General features: G+C 41.8%; 1 protein-coding gene across 13 annotated transcripts in view; it reads right to left on the reverse strand.

Moving 5' to 3' along the window:
- snx14 (sorting nexin 14) overlaps nt 1-18801 on the reverse strand; it is a 234146-nt gene that overhangs the window by 182021 nt on the left and 33324 nt on the right. For all 13 annotated transcript variants that reach the window (XR_009446141.1, XR_007248056.2, XR_007248055.2 and 10 more), the window contains exons 4-6: nt 14771-14849; nt 10538-10581; nt 3745-3832 (exon numbers count right to left, since the gene is read on the reverse strand). Coding sequence is in view for 9 of the 13 variants with exons in the window: in XM_048535544.1 (XP_048391501.1) it covers nt 3745-3832; nt 10538-10581; nt 14771-14849 (211 nt within the window). In the remaining 4 variants the exon portion in view is untranslated. The remainder of the gene's footprint in view (nt 1-3744; nt 3833-10537; nt 10582-14770; nt 14850-18801) is intronic.

Below are 18801 nucleotides of genomic sequence, written 5' to 3' on the forward strand. Positions count from 1 at the left end.
CTGGAAGTCAGTGGTGAGTGGAGTTCCACAGGGCTCTGTCCTTGGGCCTCTACTGTTTGTAATTTTTATTAATGACTTGGACGAGGGGATTGAAGGATGGGTCAGCAAGTTTGCAGACGACACAAAGGTCGGAGGTGTCGTTGACAGTATAGAGGGCTGTTGTAGGCTGCAGCGGGACATTGACAGGATGCAGATATGGGCTGAGAGGTGGCAGATGGAGTTCAACCTGGATAAATGCGAGGTGATGCATTTTGGAAGGTCGAATTTGAAAGCTGAGTACAGGATTAAGGATAGGATTCTTGGCAGCGTGGAGGAACAGAGGGATCTTGGTGTGCAGATACATAGATCCCTTAAAATGGCCACCCAAGTGGACAGGGTTGTTAAGAAAGCATATGGTGTTTTGGCTTTCATTAACAGGGGGATTGAGTTTAAGAGTCGTGACATCTTGTTGCAGCTCTATAAAACTTTGGTTAGACCGCACTTGGAATACTGCATCCAGTTCTGGTCGCCCTATTATAGGAAAGATGTGGATGCTTTGGAGAGGGTTCAGAGGAGGTTTACCAGGATGCTGCCTGGACTGGAGGGTTTATCTTATGAAGAGAGGTTGACTGAGCTCGGTCTCTTTTCATTGGAGAAAAGGAGGAGGAGAGGGGACCTAATTGAGGTATACAAGATAATGAGAGGCATAGATAGAGTTGATAGCCAGAGACTATTTCCCAGGGCAGAAATGGCTAGCACGAGGGGTCATAGTTTTAAGCTGTTTGGAGGAAAGTATAGAGGGGATGTCAGAGGCAGGTTCTTTACGCAGAGAGTTGTGGGAGCATGGAATGCGTTGCCAGCAGCAGTTGTGGAAGCAAGGTCATTGGGGTCATTTAAGAGACTGCTGGACATGTATATGGTCACAGAAATTTGAGGGTGCATACATGAGGATCAATGGTCGGCACAACATCTTGGGCTGAAGGGCCTGTTCTGTGCTGTACTGTTCTATGTTCTATGTTCTATGTTCTATGTTCTATGTTCTATGTTCTATGTTCTATGTTCTATGTTCTATGTTCTATGTTCTATGTTCTATGTTCTATGTTCTATGGAGGTAAGTGTCTGCAGACGCAGTGAAAGTGCATTTATGCAGAAAAAGTGCTCTATAGACACAAGAGGACATCATCATGGATAGGGGTCTGCAGATTAGACAGTCATCAACATCTACAGCACAGAAAAAGGCCCTTCAACCTATCACATCCATGTCTGTTAAAAACAGACAACTACCCTGATCCCAAATCCATCAGAACAGACGAACACAAGTTAAATTGCATTTAAATTCTGTGCCTTTAACATGGTAAAACGCTTCCAAAATGGTTCACAAGAACATGACTAAATAATGTTTTTGACACTGGGCATATAATGAGCTATACAGCAGATAACCCAACTCTTGATTCTAGAAGAAAAATGGAAGGAGAATGGAAAGGAAGACACTCAAGGAGGTGGTTGCAAAGAATGTGCACAGCTTAGGGCTTGGCAACTAAAAGCAGTCAGTCAATCATGCTGCAACTTAAAATTAGGAATTTCTAGAAGTCACTGCCTGGAAGGTGGTAGAGACAGAAACCTCGCAACATTTTAGCATTCAGATATGCACCTGTGGTGTCAAGGCATACAAAGCTGTGAGTTAAGTGCTGTAAAATCGAATTAGGATAATTAGGTAGTTGTTTTGACCAGCACAAACCCAAAGGGCCAAAAGGACCTTTTTTTGTGCTATAGATCGTTTTGACTCTAAGATGCCAGATTCAGAGATGCATTATAGATCTTTTGAATGTTGCTAAAGGAAATCAGAGTTTTAGGGAGAGTTAAGGTCATGGAGGAATTTTAAACAAAAATGAAAATTTTAAAATACATCTTAGATCGGTGATCACAGGTGAATGAGGCTTGGCATAGGTTAGGGCGTGGGTGGAGATCTGGACTACTAAGTGTGCAGAAAGTAGAAAATGGGAGGCTGGGCAGGAGAGCATTAGAATAGTCTAAAAGTAGCAAAGACAGATGTGCTGAGGTAATGAAGATGACAGGCAATGGTGCAGATGTGGAATGGTGCAATGTGTCAGAATTTCATCTCAAAGTCAAACATGATAAGAGATTCTGAAAACTGGTTCAGACTCGGACAGCTAATAGGGAAAGGTTGGTGATCAGCGAAGCGAGTTTGTAGCAGCAACTAAAGGCAATGGCAATGATTTTGGTCCACATAATAATTCCAGAAAGTGTTATAGAGTTCTGTCAAATTCTGTGCATACTGACCTGATTCAGCACACAAGAGGAGGAATTCACTTTTTCCAAAGACAGATCGAAAGATCCAGATCATTAGCTATTGCACAGTCATAACATTTGACAGCCAGCCATGCAGAGCTTTGTAATTTACTGAAATCAAAGCTCTATCCTAGCTACAGCTGCCATTAATCCACAGAATTAGCTAAATTAGCCTAATAAAATTTAGGGTGCTAAATACTAGCTTTTCCGCTTTACACAGAACAAGTTTAAACTGAAAGAACAGCAAGGTCAGGCTGACATAATGGGTGCAACCAATCAGCTAAAGGTCATATCAAAGATTTAACTTCAATTCATTCAAAGTTGTGACAACAGTTTTCAGACCAGAGACTATTATTTCCTCTGGTCCTTTTCCTGGTTTCCCAGAAAGCTTTTCAGGATTCTGCAATATAAATTCTTGAAACAAACCTTCAGAACAAGATTTCTACTGATCTTTCATTTTGCGAGCCTATGATTTCTTGTCTGAATGCAGCAGAGAAAGAGGTACGGAAGAGAGAAAGAGAATAACAGACTGGGCCATGCAGGAAACAAGAATGGAGCATCCAAGAACTGACTTTCCCAGATGTGCTGAGGCTCACTGTAACCCAATTGAAGGCACCACAGCATACACAGTAGTTCACTAAATTGGGATGGTGGCTCAGTGGTTAGCATTGTTGCCTCATACCGCCAGGGGCACAGGTACAATTCCAACCGCAGCAACTGTCTGTGTTGAGTTTGTACATTCTCCCCATGTCTCCATGGGGTTCCTCCAGATGGCCAGTTTCCACCTACAGTCCAAAGAAGTGCAGGTTAGGTTGTTTGGCCAAGCTAAATTGCCCATAGGGTCCAGGGAATGTGCAGGTTAGGTGGATTAGCCGAGGGAAATGCAGGATTACAAGGTTAGGGTGGGGCAGTAAGGCTGAGTGGGGGGCACTTTGGAGATTTGGTGTGGATTTGTTCGGCTGGAAGGCCTGTATCCACACTGAAGGGAGTTCTATGTTCCTATGAAATCAAAATTGAGACAATACTTTCACATTTGACTGTCATACAAGTTCTGTCACAGCTATAACAACAAATAACATTATATTCAATGTAGTTCTAAGTATGTTAAGACAGTATCTTCGAACTTACTATAATTTAGCAATTGGAAGCAGAGTTGAGTGCAGTGACACTTTTAGAACAAAATACCTCTCTCCCAATGTGATCCTAGAGTTCAGCATCATACTTCGGCACAACTTCACTAAGCAGTGCAGGAACAAAATTAAATCTTATGCATTCTTTTGGAATGTCCCTTTGGGCTATCACATCTACTAATACAGTTCTTGTTTATTTTTATTGCAGTGTCACACTTCTGGTGAGGTCAACTGAGGCAGTTAATACAGAAACAAACAGTTTCAAGCCTAATTTGCATAGCTGTCCATTTGCCACTTGGTGGTACAGAACTTGATTCCTTCTCACCTTTTGTGCTCGACGGACTAGAACAGCCGCAAAGAAGTGCAAAGTTACTCTTAGTTCATCAATAAAGGCTTCATCATCAGTCAGGTCTCTGCAAAACCATAAACAGGATTTTTTTTTAAAAACACATGTTTGAATAAAACTGGAGTGTTTAAGTAAGCACTGGACACACAGACATTCAAATCAATGTATGATATCGTAACTTTGAGGAGATAAATTGAATTTGCACTCTCCCAGTAAATCAACTATATTGTGCAGAGGAACAAACCTCCAAATGGCTGTCATGATTCACCTTGTATAGACAAATTGATATCTGCTACACTTTTGGTTCCTTCATGAAGGAGCTTTCCATCCGCGGTTAGATCACTTGGCCAGCAGACAAAAGGTGACAGTTTCCTGCAACATATTCTCCTCTGCTTTGCAGGCTAAGCAAATAACCTTCAAATTCCCAAATATCAGATGAAAATGCCTCGACCATGTAACTGATAGCAAGGCCTTTTAACGTTAGACCCGGAGACAAAGAAGCAGACGCTTAGTGAAAGGAGATGGCAAACAGAAAGTCAACATGATGCACAGAAAACAACCTGTGCTCAACCCATGTTCTTCCCCCATTCAAGTCACTAAAGTAGACAGTCAAGTTGCTTCAAGCAATCTGGTTACAGATTTCGCAGACTGGCAAGACCATAACATGGAAAAGCAGAAGCATAGTTGAAGGGGTGGTGATGGCCTCATGGTATTATCACTGGACTGTTAATCCAGGGACTCACACAATGTTCTGGGGACTCAGGTTCAACTGGAATTAACAGTCTAGTGATAATACCATGAGACATTAAAAGACATTAGTGAACTAGGTAGGTTTTTCCAACAATCGACAATGGATTCGTGGCCATCATGAGACTGTGAATGGACTCTCACAATGTTCTGGGGACGCAGGTTCAACTAGAATTAACAAAGTAAGGAACGAAGCTGCCATCCTTACCCAGTTTAGCCTACATGAGACTCTAGACCCACAACAGTGTGGTTGACTCTTAACTGTCCTTTGGGAAACTAGGGATGGACAATAAATGTTGCGTCACCAGTGACAACTTCATCCCATGAATAAATTAAAAAATGGTCTTTCAATCTATTGAGTCTACTTTGCCATTCAAGGAAATAGTGATCGACCTGATAATCCTTAATTGCACTTTCCTGCCATTTTTCCACAACCCTCAATTGCATTAGTGATTAAATATGTCTGTCACAGCCTTGAATATATTTAACTATCCTGCGTCAATAGTTGTCTGCAGTAAAGAATCCTGTTTATTCACGATGCCGTCCTTATCTCAGTTTTAAATTGGTGACTCTTTATTCTGAGATCATGCCTTCTCGTCAAGCCAGTTGCGCAAACAAACTCTGTACATCTATATTTCTCAAACACCCTGAGAATCTTCTGTTTCAATAAGAATATTTTCCTCTCATTCTTCTAATCATCAATAATTCCAAGCCCAAACTACCAAACCTCTCTCCACCTGCCTCCAATGTCACCCTATCTTCAGATATGGAGACCAAAACTGTTCACAGTATTCTAGATATGGTCTGACTAGTGCCTTGTATAGTTTTAGCAAAGCCTTTCCAATTTCTACACTCCATTCCCTTTGAAATAAAGGCCAATGGTCCATGTGCCTTCCCTCTTACCTGCCAAACTTGGATGTTAGCTTTTTGAGGTTCACAAATAAGCATACCCCGATTCTCTGTCCTAAAACTTTCTGCAGGTTTTCCCCCCCCATTAAATAATAATCACTTTTTCTATTCTTCCTGTTAAAGTGTATAACCTCAAGTTTTCCCCATAATATATTTCATCTGGCAAGTTTTTGTTGACTCTCTTATCCTGTCTATGTCCCTCTGCAGACTCTTTCTGTCCTACTCACCCGACTTTCCACCTATTTTTGTATATCACCTGCAAACTTAGCAACAGATATTAGCTAGCCTTTTATCCCCCATTCAATATATTACATCAGATGTGCGATAACTTAGCTACAAATAGCAAGTTAAAAGAAAGATACAAGATAATAAAATGTGAGGCTGGATGAACACAGCAGGCCCAGCAGCATCTCAGGAGCACAAAAGCTGACGTTTTGGGCCTAGACCCTTCATCAGAGAGTATCTTGGATTCTCCAGCATCTGCCGTTCCCATTATCACCAAAAGAAAGATACAGTTTGGCTAACTTGTGGATAATTAAAATGATTTAACTATTATGAAATAAAATAGTAAACTGAGGTGCTCTGGAGAGCAAGTAGCAACAAGTGAGAAGGGCTGAGAGTTAATAGCAGCTGCTTACTCTCTTGTATTTGATGACAGAAATGAGCATGACTCATATCGCTCAGAGATAATAGTGCTTTTCTCTCCCTTCCAAAATAAGAATCAGTATCGCTCAACGAACATTTTTATAATAATTTACTTTGCATAACTGGTAGAGAAAATATCCTGGAATCTATGTAAACTAAAAACGTTTGTGAACAGCATTCCCTCTAATTCATTTCTGGTATGCACGGCCTTCCAAGCCGCATGCGTGTCAAGACTTCCAGAACCAGAAATCAATACTGTGACCAGCATTCCAAAGCCGATTGCAAGGTACTGAACCTTGGAGCACGAGGGCAGCCACAGAGTTTAGAGGGAACTCTGTTTGTGGGCATCATTTGTATCTCAGAATGCCAGATTAGAAAAATAATTAAGCAGAAAGCCAGTTCCACTGTCAAACATGGCATTCTTTAAATAGTATGAAATATGGCTGTCCCATTAATCTGAGAATGAGTGACTTTAGGATAAGTTGGCAAAAAATGATATGACCAGGCTACTGGAGTAGAGGTACTGTATCATGTTCTCACCCTGAACTGGAAAACATCTTCCAATTTCCACCCTTCTCTCACTTGCACATGGTAAACCGCAAACTTGTCCCTTTCTCAACTTCCCTGTCTATTTCCGAGATGGGCTTCTAATAAACATTTGATAGTCTAACAGCAACCCTGACTACAGCCCCTCATGCTGTGCAACCTGCATGAGAACATCCTCCCAGTTTCACCATTTTGCTCACTTCTGTTTCATGATGCAACCTTCTATATCCGTGCCTCTGGCAGGTGTCCTTTTCTTCCTCAACGAAGGATTCTCACCTTCTTTGTTTGGCAGTGCCCTCGACTGTGTCTGGCCCATGTCCTGCACTCCCATTTCTGCATTCCACTTCCAGAACAAGAACTTGATTCCCTCATTCCTATTTTACAACCCATCAGCCTCCACGGATCGTCCTTCACCACTTAATGTAGACTGTATCGGTCAGGGCATAGAAGTATAAAAATTGGCAAATCACATGGCAGCTGTACAGAACTTCAGTTAGGCCATATTTGGGTTATGGTGGTATTTGAAGTATTCTAATCACTTCACTACCAGAAGGACATTAAGACTTTAAGAGAGGGTACAAACTTGGTTTGTTTTCACTTGAACATTAAAGGAGGGGCAATTTGATAGAAGTTCATAAAAATTCTGAGAGGCCTGAATAGAATGGGTAGTCAGAGATGTTTCTCCCCACAGCAGAAATGTCAACTACTAGAGGCCGTAGGTTTAAGGTAAAAAGGGACACAGTTTAAAGGAAATACGTGCAGATCTTCTTTTCAAAAAAAGAGGGCGGTAAGTGCCCGGTACACACTCCTAGAGGAAGTGGATACAAGTAACATTTAAAAGGTTACTTGACAGATATACGAATAGGTCGGGAATACGGACAGGATAGAGGCAAAAAGCTTTCAGTTTTCAAAGGCATCATGTGTCAGCGCAGTCTTGCTGGGCAGAAGAACCTGTACCAGCATTGTACTGTTCTTTGTTCCAAATCTTCCTTTCTTCTCCTCTTTTAGCATTCTGAGCAGTCTATTTCCTCAGTGACACCCTGATCCCTCTTCTAATCACCTCTAACGCTAAGCGCCTTACTCATAATATCTGTAATTTTATACTTGTCCTTTTATTGTCTCACTACTCTGTATCCTCAGCTCCAAATATTTCTTTAGGCAAAGTAACAATTTACATGTGTATTCTTCAATTCAATCTACTATATTAATTGCTCACAGTGTGGTCTCCTATACACAGAGGGGTCAGGTGCAACCAGATTGAGAAACAGTTCCAAGCAGTCCACATCAACCTCAACTGGCTTGCAAACTTAATTCTCCATCTTGATCGCACATTGGCCTCAGCCAGTTGCAGTGTCCCAATGAAGCTTAGCACAAGATCAAAGGACTGCAGCTCATTTTTCAATTAGGCACTTCAGTCTTCTGAAGTCTGCTCTGAACGGAATAATTTCGTATTGTAATCTCTGCCCTGATTCTGTTCCCTCTCTTCCACTCAATGACTATATCAACTCCTGGCGTCCACAACAACTCACTTCAGTGGTAAATCAAAGTTGGACAATATCCACAAACATCTCCCAACTGGATTCACTGCAAGAGAACTGCTGCAAAAATAATGAGAGATTAAAATATAGGTGGAGAGAAAATCTTCACTGTTTCCTTTGATAATGACATGTCACCGTTCTAAACAAATACACTGCAGTTAAAACCTACATATTCCACAGTAGAATCATATAGTCATAGAGAAGTACAGCACAAAATCAGACCCTTCCATCCAACTCGTCCATGCTGACCAGATATCTTAAATTATTCTGGCGCCATTTGCCCATATTCCTCTAAACCTTTCCTATTCATGCATCCATCTAGTTGCCTTTTAAATGTTGTAATTGTATGAGGCCCCCCCACCTCCTCTGGCAGCTTATTCTATACATGCAGCACTCCCTGCCTGAGTAAGTCACCCCTTAGGTCTCTTAAATCTATGCCCTCTAGTTCTGAACACCCCAACCCTGGGAAAATGACTTTAGCTATTATATTGATGCCCCTCATGATTTTATAAACCCTGATAATGTCACCCCTGGGCCTCCAAAGCTTCAGGGAAAAACAGCCACAGCCTATTCAGACTCTCCATGTAGCTCAAACCCTCCAACCCTGGCAACATCCTTGTAACTTTTTTTAAAACCCATTCGTATTTAACAACACCTTTCCTATAGCAGGGAGACCAGAATTGAATGCACTATTCCAAAAGTGGTCCTAACCAATGTCCTGTACAGCCACAATATGACATCCCAACTCCTGTACTCAATGCACTGACCAATAAAGGCAAGTGTACCAAATGCCACCTTCTCCACCCTCTCTACCTGTGACTCCACCTTCAAAGAACTATGAACCTGTATGATTCTACAAAGGGCTAACCCTTCACTGAAACTACGTTAGAGATCGAGTCACCGGAGAATGCTGAGCTGGTTCTCACTGGAAACAATCTACAGCACATTAAAAATAGAATATATAAAGTTATCCCCTAAACATTTCAATACAGCCAAACTATAGTCATACATGATCTCCAGAACAATAACTCACCACCCAATAGATCACTGTTAGGCACTTTATCCTAATCTCATACAGATTTCTGGGAGAACCAACAGTTACAGTAGAATTCACAGAACCAATGAGTTTGCACATTCAGCAAGTCAACAACTACTTTCAAAGTATTGAACCACTGTTGCCATATCTGAATTATCACCTATGCAATCCTTTACCAAAAATCCATGCTCACTAACTTCTCAAAAGAAAACTGCATTGCTAATAAACTGACCAGAAGAATCAATACAATAAAAACACTAAAGATTTATGAAACTTAATCTATGATGTATTAAGCAAAATTATAAGGCATGTCAGAGCAATAATTAGTTTGGCTTGAGGACAATACAAGCATCATTTACAACTCTTCAGACATTGAAGCAATCTGTGTTCAAATACAACAAAATCTGGACAATATCCAGGCTTGGCCTGGAAAGTTGCAAGTAACATTTGGACCGCACAAATATTAGGCTATGGCCAACTCCAGTAAGAAACAGACAGACAGTCTAACCACCGCCATAAGCATTCAATGATGTTAGCATCATTGAATTTCCCACTATTAACATCCTAGGGATTACCATTGACAAGAAACTCAACTGGACTCACTATATAAACGTAGTGGCTACAAGAGCAGTTCAGAGGCTAGGTATACTACAATGAGTAATTCACATCCTGACTCCCCAGACGCATGTCCACCATCTACAAGGCACAAGTTAGGAGTGTGATGGAATACTCCCCACTTGCATGGATGAGTGCAGCGCCAACAACATTCAAAAAAACTTGACAGTATCCAGGATAAACCAACTTGCTCGATTGGTACCATACCCAACAGCATCCACTCCTCCCTCCACTGATGTTCAGTAACAGCAACATGTACTATCTACAAGATGCACTGCAAAAATTCACCAAGGATCCTCAGACAGCACCTTCCAAACACATGGCCACTTCTATCTAGAAGGACAAGGGCAGCAGATACATGGAAACATCACCACCTGCAATTTCCCCTGCTAGCCACCCATCAGACTGACTTGGAAATATCAGCGTCTTCATAGCTACTTGGTCAAAACCCTGGAATTCCCTCCCTAATGACATTGTGGGTCTACCTACAGCACATGGAATACAGCAGTTCAAGAAGGTACCTGACCACTACCTTCTCCAGGGTAACTGGGGATGGGCAATTAATACAGGCCAGTGATGCTCATGTCCCAAGAATGAACTAAAAAAAAACTTGGAATCATAAAATATATTTGTGTTCTAAAGTTACCTAAAATGCTAACAGAAAACATTTTTACCTAAATGAATTCCTTTAAAATATATATTTATTAAAATTCCAATCAAATGGACTACATCCTACCTGTACCAAGGGTGAACAAAGTTTTCAATCACCAGCTCCAGTATCTACAGAAGGCAAAATCTTACATTTAATACAAAACATTATTTTGCTCAAGTATATTTAGAATTACTTGACATATGTGCATGTATTTCACACTCAAACTCCTTTTTATAGGCTTCAGTAGTGGAAGTACTTCCACCACTGCACTGATTTTGGAGCTTTAAAGGAAGATGGGATTAAATGAGAAACAACAGAAATAAGTAAAAGTCAGGGCTAAGATAATGAAAGCTAAGTGAAACAGGACAAGTGAAGTACATTCGGAGTAAGGGAAGTATTCTTATATTAGCTTTTTTTGGGAAAAGAACGTTACTCAGGGGTGTAAGATAAGTTACAACAGCAGAACTCACACCATCATATCCTCTCCTTGTGCTACATGGAACATCACAGAAACTTCAGTTGTCACTGGTGAACACATTTGCAGGAAGTACATCCTGCTGCAGTCACTGTTGAACCACATTTTGGAGCTGCAGCTGCAGATAAATTCACCGTGGAGCATCCGCAATGCTTCAAAAGTCATGGATAACATGTTCAGTGAGGTGGTCAGGCCTTAGGTGCAGACTGAACAGGTAGAAAAGGCGGGAGTGAGAACCAGGCAGCTTAGCAGAAGGCAGTTAAAGAAGGAGTCTCCCATGGCCACCCGGCTTTCAAACAAATAACATATTGGATACTATTCGGAGATAACTGGACAGGGGAAAGCAGTGATAGCTAATTACGTGGCACCAGAGGTAGGTCTGTTGCAAAAGAGGAAAGGAAAAGAACAGCAGGGCAAGAGTGGTATGGATTTCAATCGTAACGGGGCCAGACTAGCATTTCTGTGGCCCCAAAACAGACTCCAGAATGATATGGAGATAGTAGGAACTGTCGATGCTGGAGAATCTGAGAAACAAGGTGTACAGCTGGATGAACACAGCAAGCCAAGCAGCAGCAGAGGAGCAGGAAAGCTGACATTTCAGCTGACTCTTCTTTTTTTACTCCCTGAAGAGGAGGAGTCTAGACTTGAAACATCAGCTTTCCTGTTCCTCTGACGCTGTTTGGCCTGCTGTGTTCATCCAGTTCTACACCTTATCTCCAGAATGATGTGTTATCTCCCCAGTGCCAAAGTCAGGAATGTCACTGAACAGCTGCAGGGGATTCTGAAGGGGGAAGAGAGACAGAGGTTGTGATACTTATTGGCACCTACATCATATATAGGAAAAAGGATGATGTCCTAAAAGCAGAATTGACAGCCAGGAAGTAGATTAAAAGAACAGTGCCTTAAAGGTAAAAAACTCTGGATTACTTCTGGTGCCACATGAAACAGCGTGTACGAATAGAAAGTTAGTCCAAATTAACGTGTGGCTAGAGAAATGGTACAGGAGGGAAGGCTTTAGATTTCTGGGACATTACGACTGTTTTCAGGGGTAGTAGAACCTGTAAAAGTTGACAGGTTGCACATGGAATCAGAATGGGGCCAGCATTTTTGCAAGGTGGTTTACTTATGCTGTTGGAGAGCGTTTAAATTAATTTGGCAGGGGTTGGGATCCAGAGAATGTTTAGCAGGGGAAGATGAATGACCAAAATTAGAACAGGCAGCAAGTGAATCAGAAAGGCACAGGTGGTTTTTTTCCTATTCATTTTGTGGGATGTGGGCGTCGCTGGCTGGCCAGCATTTCTTGCCCTTGAGGGGGTGGTGGTGAGCTGCCTTCTTTCTACTGAGGGTTGACCCACAATGGAGGGAATTCCAGGATTTTGACCCAGCGACAGTGAAGGAACAGCAATATATTTCCAAGTCATGATGGCGAGTGACTCGGAAAGGAACTTGTAGGTGGTGGTGCTCCCATATATCTGCTGCCCTTGTCCTTCTAGATGGAAGTGGTCATGGGTTTGGAAGGTGCTGTCTGAGGATCTTTGGTGAATTTCTGCAGTGTATCTTGTAGATAGTACACACTGCTCCTACTGAGCATTGGCGGTAGAGGGAGTGATGCTTGAGAGTGTAGTAATAATCATGCGGGCTTGATTACAAGGCAATTAAGGCACAATGGAGTTTGACAAGGTTTGATGATATTTATTTTAATGCTAGGGTACTGACGAGTAAGGGATGAGTTGAGGGCAGAAGTTAAAACATGCAGGTATAATGCAATTGCGGTCACTGAGTCATGGTTAAGAAGGGGGCAGAATTGGCAAATCATTATTCCAGGATTCAGATCTTCAGCAGGCAAGGACACAGGTAAAAGAGGTGGTGTTGAAATTTTGATCAGGGAGTCTATTACAGCAGTGAGGAGAAATGACACCTTAGACGGCTCCTCAAATGAAGCCATATGAGTAGAACATAAAAACCAAAAAGGACAATAACATTGTTAAGAGTGTTCAGGAACAGTCCGAGAGAGCAGATATACAGGTAAACTTCAGGGAAGTGCAAAAGTGATCGCAATAACAGAGCATTTTGACTTACCCAACATTAAGTGGGCAGTCATCGTGTGAAAGGTTTGGAGGGTGCAAAATTCTTAAAGTGCATCCAGGACAGCTTTTTAAGTCAGTACATAGCAGGCCCTACAAGACAGGGGGCAGTTCTGGACTTAACTTTAAATAATGAAGCTGAGCATGCCCCAGTGGGGCATGTTTGGAATTGTCATTGAAAAGGACAAAGATCAGTCTGAATTCAAAGTTCTCAACGAAGGAAAGATCAGGTACCATTTGGCCAGAGTGAACTGGGAGCAAATACTTTCAGGTAAATCTGTCTCAGAACACAAGGATGTGTTCAAGTAGGAAATATGAAGAGCACAGGGCCATCATGTTCCCATAAAGTAAAAAGGGTGGGACCACCAAACCCCATGAACCCACTGGCACCCTAGCTGTAGTTTCTTGGTTGATCTCTTACCTGACTAATAGCACTGACTGTCCTCCAGTCAGCACCTTTGCCAGTTCCTCCCTCACGCACTCAACTGCCCGGGATTCATTTCATCCATCCGAGAAGATTTACCTACTTTTAACTCTGCCAGACCAATCAGAACACCACTTCATTTATGCTAGTTTCTTTATTTTGGTACCCACACAACGTTCCACTCACTCAAACACCACAAGAGTCATTTTAAACCCTACATGCATCCACTCGTTCCATGCATTAGTTACCATTGTGGAGTTTAATGTGCCCTACTCTCCCTGGTTATCTTCTGATCCTAACATATTTAGAAAATAACCTTACATTATCAGCCATTTTCTTTCATGCCCCCTTTTTGACCTCCTAATTTCCTATTTGCCCTTTGAACATTCTAACTTCTTCCCAAGATTTCTGCAGTCTTGAACCCTTCGTATCTGCCACAAGCCCCCTTTATCTTTATTTCTGTATTCCTGTACTTCTTTTTTGACTCCATTCCACCATTCTGACATTCACCAAAAAAAAAATTCTGCTTGTCACTGTGGCCAAATCATACTTGATCTTATTAAAATCACATTCCTCCAGTTTACAACCTTGATTTCAGGCTCCTCTGTCTTTATCCATAACAATCTTAAATCTAACAGAGTCATAATCTGAGACCTAAACATATAATCAGCAAACCAAAAGTTTCAACATCAATCCCTGGGGCAGCCAACTGCAAACTTTACTCCAGTTTGAAGATCTAGTGCAGCTCAGGGAATAGACAGACAAGCATATTTTGTTTCTGATTGACTAAAAAAAAAATGCTTAATTCATCTTACTGTGTCATGGGATTTCTTCATTTCATATCAACCTTTGAGAAAAGTTGTCAATTTATGCCAGAATATTGCCATGTTTGAGTCTTCTCTACTAGATACAAGATGAAGGTTTCCTCCAGCAGTCCAAAGACGTGCAGATTAGATGCACTGACCATGCTAAATTGCCCATAGTGTTCAGGGATGTGCAGGCTAGCTTGTTTAGCCATAGAGAAATGCAGGTTTACAGGGACAGGGTAGACAGATAAGTTTGGGTGGGGTGCTTATTGGAGGGGCAGTGTGGATTCAATTGGCCAAATGACCTGCTTCCACACTGCAGCGATAGTATAATTGTATGAAACTCATGACAACGAATGCTCACATCATGCACAGCAGCAAACGTTTGCAAAGGAAAGTTTTATGATGAGTCTTTAGCAAAGGGAACTTGACATCGGAATTCTCATTAAAAGTTATCTAATTAGTCCAAAAAAATTCAAATGAACATAAAACATGTAATTCTTGTGCGAAGAATGGTGGAAAACTTACTTCAGACAGAGATGCATCCACCTTGGAACTAATTGTCAAACCCAGCCATGGTTGGTAGTTTTCCAACAGCAGTGTGGCCCTGACAACAGATAACACGCACGTTATAAGCAGTATCTTACCCAGAAACAAACTTCTCAGCTTTTTATTTGAAGGAAGATGTAAGTGGGAATAATGAAAGAAAAATACCATCATTGCCAAAACACATCTTTTAATGGAGTTTGCAATGTTCTCCCTTTATTCACATACCACAGTAAAATCATTCCAAAAGCAAACCATCTGAGAAAGGAAAACAAGGCCAGAAGGTAGGTGATAAATCATAAAACACACTAAACATTGTAGATGCATTCTTGAAAAATGCAACTACAATGTTTCGTGCATCTTACCATTTTTGAAAAATGCAACTTTAACCAAACATTAAGTGAATCAGATCATCCAATTATGGCCAAAGTAAAAGCTGTAATCATGTTTTATAGAACTTTTATAATGTTTTAATGTCATTCTAGTGATACATTGCAAATTGAAATGCTCCATTTTCTATATTTACAGAAGTAGTAAGTCAAAGAAAATCACCCAGCTCACTGACCCTCCTGTTCACCACTTTGCTGCTATGACTGAGAGCTCAAGTGACCTGGATGGAGGTACTTCAAAATGGTAGCAAATGTCTCACCTGCACCAGGTCAACTGCTGCAAATCAATTCAAGAATCAGAAATACCAATGCTCAAGTGCACATATTGGTCCCATTAAAACGGCAATACTAGAGAAGAACTTAAACCGTCGGACTTACTGAACTAAAGTACACAGGAATATACGAACCTTGGATTACATGCCCACAGATCCCTGATGATAGCACAAAGGTAAATAAAGGGGTGAGGAGGATAATAAAATGTGAGGCTGTATGAACACAGCAGGCCCAGCAGCATATCGGGAGCACAAAAGCTGACATTTCGGGCCTAGACGCTTCAGAGAGGGGGATGGGGTGAGGGTTCTGGAATAAATAGGGAGACGGGGGAGGCAGACCGAAGATGGAGAGAAAAGAAGATAGGTGGAGAGGAGAGTATAGGTAGGGAGGGGATAGGTCAGTCCAGGGAAGACGGACAGGTCAAGGTGGTGGGATGAGGTTAGTAGGTGGGAGATGGAGGTGCGGCTTGGGGTGGGAGGAAGGGATGGGTGAGAGGAAGAACAGGTTAGGGAGGCAGAGACAGGTTTTTGAGTAGGAATATGGGAGAATTAATTATATTTTAATTCATGGGACGTATGCTTTGCTGACTAGGCCTCAGCATTTATTGCCTATCCTTAACTCCCCTTGAGCTCAGGCTGGCCAATCCTTTGCTCCTTTCACTGTCAAGACAAACTGAGGGTATTGGGTTAGGTGTCCAGGATAGGAACCAAAAATCAGAATGAACATATGGCCACGATGAAACAAAAATTGGAAACGTGGAGTGACACTTTCTATCCTTGTCATCAGGTCTAAGGCGTTATTAAGTCTTGCTGTAGATGGCATAGATCTGACCTACAGCTCAAGCCATCTTCCTTTTTATCTGGATGCCAAAGATATATTATGTCAGCAGGCACACCAGGTGCAAAGCTGTGGATGGGGGAGTTGAAAATGCTCCCAGCATTGCATTTATTCTGACAGCCTCCTCTGTGTGCAAATACATCAAGTTCTGATAATACTAAATGTCATCATGAACTGAAGTTCTTATGAAGAATGTTGTAAAGGATGGGTCTGACCACTTTGCCACAAAATACTTCAGTTCAGGGATAATTAATTTTTCCTACTCCCCGAGAGTCCTTAAGATTTTCTTGAGGCTACTTTTTGATCTACAGGTATTTTGTTTTCACTAACTAACTTATTAGGTGTTACAGTAACAATATCTTCTGTATATATATGTTGATATATTGTGGAGGTGGGAGATTTGGAGTCTCAGAATCCAAAACTATCACTCTTGCAACCTCCTTCTCCCCACCGGCCTTCTGCAGCCTCGTCCTTCTCACACATCTTTCAGCTTCCATCTTCCTCCACCATCCATCCAATGGCAAAATCACAAACACCCTGTTCCACAGCAAATGGCCAGCTCACAGGAAAAGGCAACTCCGAATTGACAACTGAAGCTTCACTAACCACATTCCTAACTGCCCATGAGAGAACCTACCAGCGAAGACAGAATAGAAACAGCCTATGATCGGATTCTTTTTCTGCAAATGGATGATCAGTTTCCCCACTGATTCTGTCCATTCTCCCTTGATATAACTTTTCTGAATATTCATACCCACGAATACCAGGCAAACCACCTTTGACGACCATTAAGTCCATCAGTAATATCCTTGAAACCCTCTAGCAAAAGGAGATGGTAGAGCCTGTCAGACATTCTTTGAGCAGACCTTGGCAGAATACAGCAGTGCCAGAACTTACAATTACCAAGACATGGATTGGCTGCTGATGAAAAGGGATCATGCCATTAGATTCTTCACGTAAACTCAAACTCTCAATGGCAACAACACTGCTCTCACCAAGACTGTCACCCACCTCCTTCTGGAATGTGTCTTTTCAATGATGGACTGGAAAGAGATGATTTTGCACAGGTTCACCATGAATAGGCAGCAGAGTGGCTCAGTGGTTAGCACTGCAGCCTCACAGCACCAGGGACCCAGGTTCAATTCCAGCCTTGGGCTACTGTCTGTGCAGAGTTTGCACATTCTCCCCGTGTCTGTGTGGGTTTCCTCCAAATACTCCGGTTTCCTCCCACAGTCCAAAGATGTGCAGGCTAGGTGGATTGGCCATGCAAAATTGCCCGTAGTGTTCAGGGGTGTGTGGGTTCTAGGGCGATGGGTCTGGGTCTGGGTGGGATGTTTCAAGGGGTGTTGTGGGATTTGTTGGGCCGAAGGGCCTGTTTCTACACTGTAGGAAATCTAATCTATTCTAATCTAATAGCTCCATGGCAAAGGGGATTGTCATCCACAGACTTATGCCAGAGGCTTCAGTGACAGAAGGGATTAATTGTCTTCTTCTTGCATACTAAGAATTACTGGTTCATGTGACCTGGCAACCCATGACTTGGGAGAAACTTTTTTAAAAGTGCGGCTCACAGGCAGAACCGAGACCAGCAGACATAATGGAGAGTTACAAGAAGAGTAGCTAGAGGATGAAGGGGTATCAACATACAGATGACACAAAAGGGAAGCAAACAGAAACTGAAAAAAAGAGAGAAAAATTGGTGAAAGGAAAATGAATCACTCAGGGAATCAGATTTTCTGATTTGCAGGAAAAAAGTAGCCAGATGTCTAGGAGATACAGTGAGCTAACTTTAAAAGGTATAAACTTGGAAGCCTGTGGGAATAGCTCAAAGACTGGAGCTAGGTATTTTACCAGATGTGGCCAACCTGTAAGCCAAGATGTAACTGCTTTGTTGATTGAACAGGAACTCTGAAAAGCTTTGGGAGAACCATTATAACCTGAGGCAGAAAGGTTTGTAGAAATGCAGACAATCATACTTGTGAACTCAAAAAGGTAAAAGCTACAGTCAGTTAGGACTCTTGACCTGTTCTGCATGAATGAAAAAAAGCTATGTATTTTTGAACTGTAGCTACTGTGACGAGGCAATGGCCTAGTGGTATTATCACTGGATTGTTAATCCAGAGTCCCAGACAATGTTCTGGGGACCCAGGTTCAAATCTCACCATGGTAGATGGTGGAATTTGAATTCAATAAAATATCTGGAATTAAGAATCTAATGATGACCATGAATCTATTGCTGATTGTCAGGAAAAACCCATCTGTTCACTAAAGTCCTTTAGGGAAGCAAACTGCCAACCTCATCTGGTCTGGCCTACATGAGAGTCCAGACCCAGAACATTGTGGTTGACTCTTAATTGCTCTCTAGGCAATTAGTGATGGGCAATAAATGCTACCTGGCCAGTGACACACACATCCTGTGAATGAATAGAGGAAACAAAAACAATGCCACATGCTCATGAGAAATGATGCAGAAGTTTGTAGTAACAAAAATATACTTTTGCTGCATTGACCACT

This window comes from Stegostoma tigrinum, chromosome 9 (assembly GCF_030684315.1).
Source record: "Stegostoma tigrinum isolate sSteTig4 chromosome 9, sSteTig4.hap1, whole genome shotgun sequence".
Taxonomy (NCBI): Eukaryota; Metazoa; Chordata; class Chondrichthyes; order Orectolobiformes; family Stegostomatidae; genus Stegostoma; species Stegostoma tigrinum.